A 4,970-nucleotide genomic window follows, 5' to 3' on the forward strand; every position below is an offset into this window, starting at 1 on the left:
ATGGATTCTGAGTTCATGGTAACACATTTTAGTTGTATTTATTTTGTATTTATTTTTTATTTTTTGCTTAATTAATTTATTCATACAAAAGTGAAAGTGACGTGATATTCAGCCAAGTATGGTGACCCATACTCAGAATTCGTGCTCTGCATTTAACCCATCCGAAGTGCACACACACAGAGCAGTGAACACACACACACACTGTGAACACACACCCGGAGCAGTGGGGCAGCCATTTTATGCTGCGGCGCCCGGGGAGCAGTTGGGGGTTCAGTGCCTTGCTCAAGGGCACCTAAGTCATGGTATTGAAGGTGGAGAGAGAACTGTACATGCACTCCCCCCCACCCACAATTCCTGCCGGCCCGGAGACTCGAACTCACAACCCTTCGATTGGGAGTCCGACTCTCTAACCATTAGGCCACGGACTTCGAGGATCATTGGCTGGGATCTTATGGATTACTTCTTCGTCTTCGTTCGCATGGTTTTTGAAGCATTAACTTTGAGGATCCTATCCACTTGCATTATTTGGAATCACATAGATGGATTATTTTTAAAGGGGTCATATGATGCGATTTCTATTTTTCCTTTTCTTTAGTGTGTTATGTAGCTATTTGTGCATGTATAAGATCTGCAGAGTTACAAAGCACAAAGTCTCCCACAAAAGGATGTATTCTATCTAAAAGAGAAGGCTGATCCAGACTGGGCTAAAACGCCTTGTTCAAACACGCTCCCACATGTCTACATCACGATGTGGAAATATTTGCATAATGCCACCAAAATGTCCACGCAAAGAAAGAAAGCGTGGTTACAGTAACCGCAGTAGTGTTGAAGCAGCCATGTCAAGAAGACGCCGTGTGTTTCTGTGCCGAAGCAAAAGCACTTTATTTGGCCTTCCGAAAGTAGATGCAATGAGGAATCATTGGTTAAGATTTATGTACAACAGAACAGCACAAACCCAGATTTGTGCAACGCATTTTATGGACGACAGTTTTGTGAACCTAGAGTAGCCTTCAAAGCGATGGCTGTGAAAAGGCTTATTAAAAAAAAAAAAAATGACAGCTACTGTTAATTTACTCATCTATGACAAACCCCCTCATACTCAAAAACATACACTTAAAAATGTTTTCTTAATAGTTAAAGTATTTGGTATTGACTGTTCAAATGCAGAGTTTTGCGCATTGTAGAGTGTCACGTTGTGTGTGTGTGTGCGTGAGAGAGAGACAGTGTCACTCACAGTGGAGTCAGCTGTCTTAACCGTCCGTGGCTTGTGTACTGCAAACACATATGAGCTTCATCACTGTGTCTGTCACCTGACTCTGTTCCCCTTTCAGCTTGAACTGATGGTAAAACTAAGGACATTATTAACTGTCTTTACATTTATGTTGAAAGCTGAAGCTTGTGATTATGGAAAGGGGCGTTACATTTCCTACGCGTGCTTGTGGTGTTCGGTCAATCACAGTGCACTGGGTCATCTGGCCAATCAGAGCAGACTGCGCTTGTCGGAAGGAGGGGCTTTGTAGAAAATGACGCGTTTGAGAGATGTCTCTTGCATGTCTCTCTTTGTTAACACACCTGATTCAGATTATCAGCTCATTAGAAGTGAGCTCCGTGCATGAACTGTGTTCCCATTGACATGCTCCCTACACAGTGTTCATTGCAAATCTGTTGAAGTTTACTTTACTTCGGAACATTCATTCACAGATTTGCGCTGCGCAACGTCTTCACACACGGACAAGTGTGACATCATAAACATCTGTAGATAAATATGGTTTAAATTCACGTCTCGCACAATTCAATGCACTTTGAATGGAACATATACGTTCACTTCGAACTGGAATAATGGCTGAATATCCTGTGATGTCCACTTCGCAGGGCACTTACGTTCAAATAGAACAAACGTCTGAAGCCATAAGAGAAACATACAAATTGTGCAGAACAGGGGGCGCGAGGACTGGAATTGAGAACCGCTGAAGTACAGTATTTGAAAAATAATGTGTTTTTTGAACATTAAAGCATGTCAACATGTTCTGTTACACCAAATACACCAAATAATGGATCTTTAAAATAGCATCCATCTGACCCATTTAAAGACTTTGTGTTTATTTGAAGAAAGAATTTCATAAATATCTGAACAACCAAAATACAGAAACATGCTGCAAATACTCACTACTAACTAGTGCTGTTAAACGATCAATCGCGATTAACTGCATCCAAAATAAAAGTTTTTGTTTACATAATAAATATGTGTGTACTGTGTCTATTTATTATGTATATAAATACACACACATACAGCATATATTTTGTGAATATTTAAATGTATATATTTATATCTATAGAATTTCTGTCATATATAAATATATTTAATATATAAACGTAACATTTTTCTTAAATAAATACATGCATGTATGTGTCTTTTATATACCATAATAAATGAACACAGCACACAAACATATATATATATATATATGTGTGTGTGTATGTATGTGATGTAAAACAAGTAACTTTTATTTTTCGGATACGATTAATCGCGATTAATCTTTTGACAGCACTACTCACAACGCAACCAAATACTATACAACGCTGAAAATACAACACAAACTATATACAGAAAACTGCAAATACTCAAAAAAAACCAAAAAAAAAAACAAACAACAATAATAATAACAATACATTTGTAGCAGGTGTTGTAAAGTGAGGGGTTTTCTTAATTTGCTGGTGTTTTTTCAATTTGCATGTGTTTTCTTTAGTTGCAGCGCATCGAGCTCTCTTGGCCACCATAATATTATAGGTAGTTATATGAAATGTCTTGTATTTCCCACTGAACTATTAACAAGATTAACACATTTCACATGCATTTTCTAGACAATCCCAGTGATTCCAGACCTGGAGGAGGTTCCAGATGGAAGACCTCACACATGCAGATCGCTGCTCCACCCAGGTATCCTTCGGTCCAAACAATAATCATCAAGCAAACAAACTCTCATATGCTTCAACATCTGCTAGATCTTGCTGAGAAGCTTAGTTAAGTTAAACTGTCTATATGCTTCTGGCTTAAAAGACACTTTGGTACTTAATAAAGAGACTTTATTTCCATTAACCTTCCTGCTGTATTATATTGTAATATATTATATTTTATTATATTATTTTATATTTAAAAACACATAGGAAAAAGTATAGTTTTATGGGTTTTTGGTGCCAGTGACCCTCAAATATGCCGATCCCCTTGTTTTGGACCCCTTCAATAAATATAAAGGCAGCTATTTATTTTCATGTATACAGACCCATTTATTCTCTTTGTAAACATAATAAGCAGCAACAAATCTTAAAGTTATAATTTCCCAAATAAAATAATTGGTGTTAGTTTGTTACTGTACTGAAGCCAAAACAAGTGACTAAAATACTTTGTGTTGAGTTAACAGAAGAGAAACATTTTTCAGTTACATTCAGATTTACTTGTATAGTGCTTTTCACAATAAATATCACTCCAGAGCAGCTTTACAGAGAACATTGTTTCACAAAAAGTCTACCCACATACAAGACAAAATAAATAAAACAGCTGGTCTTCAGTAGTTACCGCTTTATATTTCCACTAAACGTGTATAATTAATGTCCTAACACAAGCCTGTGCACACATATCTGCCAAAAACACTTGTATATGTCGTGCAAACTGTTTGTTTCCGTCTCATGAATAATGGGTTTAACAATCAGTGTTCATGTCTGTGGTTTGTCATAATACGTCGTCAAAGTTTGAATTCATTCTTAATTGGATCGATGGAGCTGAAGCGTCTATAAAATAGTCTTTAGACGCCTACGTGTTTATGGATCTCTCTTGTCTGCAGTATCCAGGTGAACAGAGTTATGACCTACAGAGACCTGGACAACGACCTCATGAAGTACTCGGCTTTTCAGACCCTGGTGAGATGGTGAAGCCGCTCACCCATCATTACCCATCATTCCTCAACAACAAACACTGCTGCTTTGTGTAAATCAAGGAGAAATAAAGTTAACTGCCTAATTCATCCGTCACGTCCAACATCTGTTTTGATTTTTGGACTGCCCTGGCGTTATATTGCAATGCTTCAGTGTAGTCAGTGATGGCTTGGCTAATGTTTGTGTGTGCTGAATGTTTCTCAGGATGGAGAGATTGACCTGAAGCTGCTCACGAAGGTTTTAGCCCCGGAGCAGGAGGTGAGAGAGGTGAGCTCTGCCAGGTAAATATAGCGTCTGTCCGGCTCTTTCTAGGCCGTGTAAGAGGGTCAGACCAACAGATTTATGAAGTCCCCAGCAGCATTCTTCATCTCATACTGTCCCACAATGTGTTTACAGGACAGTTCACCCAGAGATGAGCGCTCCGTCTTCATTTACTCGCCCTCATGTCGTTCCAAACTTTTTTGACTTTATTCTGTGGAGCACAAAAAAAGATATTTTTGAAGAAACCTTCACTCTTCTATATAGAATGACAGTCCATTCTGACTAGGATCAAAAACATTATAATAATAATATTAATAATAATAATAAAAGCATCCTGAAAGTGCATATGATTAATAAAAAAAGTACATTTCTTGAGAAATAAATTTATTTGAATTGTCATATCTAGAGTTAAAGAATCTCGATTTATTATTCAGCATTTTGATGATATTTAGTCGGTCTTGTATCTTATGTATTTGTTTATTTTAATGGTTTAAAAGATGAAATCATTCATTTTAAACAGTAGATCTCAACATGAAAAACAGTGAAAACGGCATGTTTGACCCAGTACTGTAAAACATGTTCCATCCTTTAAATTAGAATTGAAACTAGAAAACAAAATATAAATATTAGAGAAAAATATTGAATTATTGTTACTGAAACACATATATTTTTTTAAATAATCATAATATACTATAAATGCCAACAGCCACATTACAAAAATACTAAAATATTTACAATTGCAACACATATGCAACACCCTAGCATTCCCACTCCGATTA

General features: G+C 36.9%; 1 protein-coding gene across 1 annotated transcript; it reads left to right on the top strand.

Annotated features, from left to right (window-relative positions):
- Positions 1-4,535, top strand: LOC122140136 (intraflagellar transport protein 43 homolog A). The gene is given in 6 exon segments (XM_042742054.1): positions 1-18; positions 2,863-2,901; positions 2,904-2,938; positions 3,840-3,915; positions 4,135-4,197; positions 4,327-4,535. Coding segments are annotated over 6 exon segments (300 nt in total). The 3' UTR covers positions 4,396-4,535.
- Positions 4,536-4,970: the final 435 nt, after the last annotated feature.

Source organism: Cyprinus carpio, chromosome B17 (assembly GCF_018340385.1).
Source record: "Cyprinus carpio isolate SPL01 chromosome B17, ASM1834038v1, whole genome shotgun sequence".
NCBI classification, from domain to species: domain Eukaryota; kingdom Metazoa; phylum Chordata; class Actinopteri; order Cypriniformes; family Cyprinidae; genus Cyprinus; species Cyprinus carpio.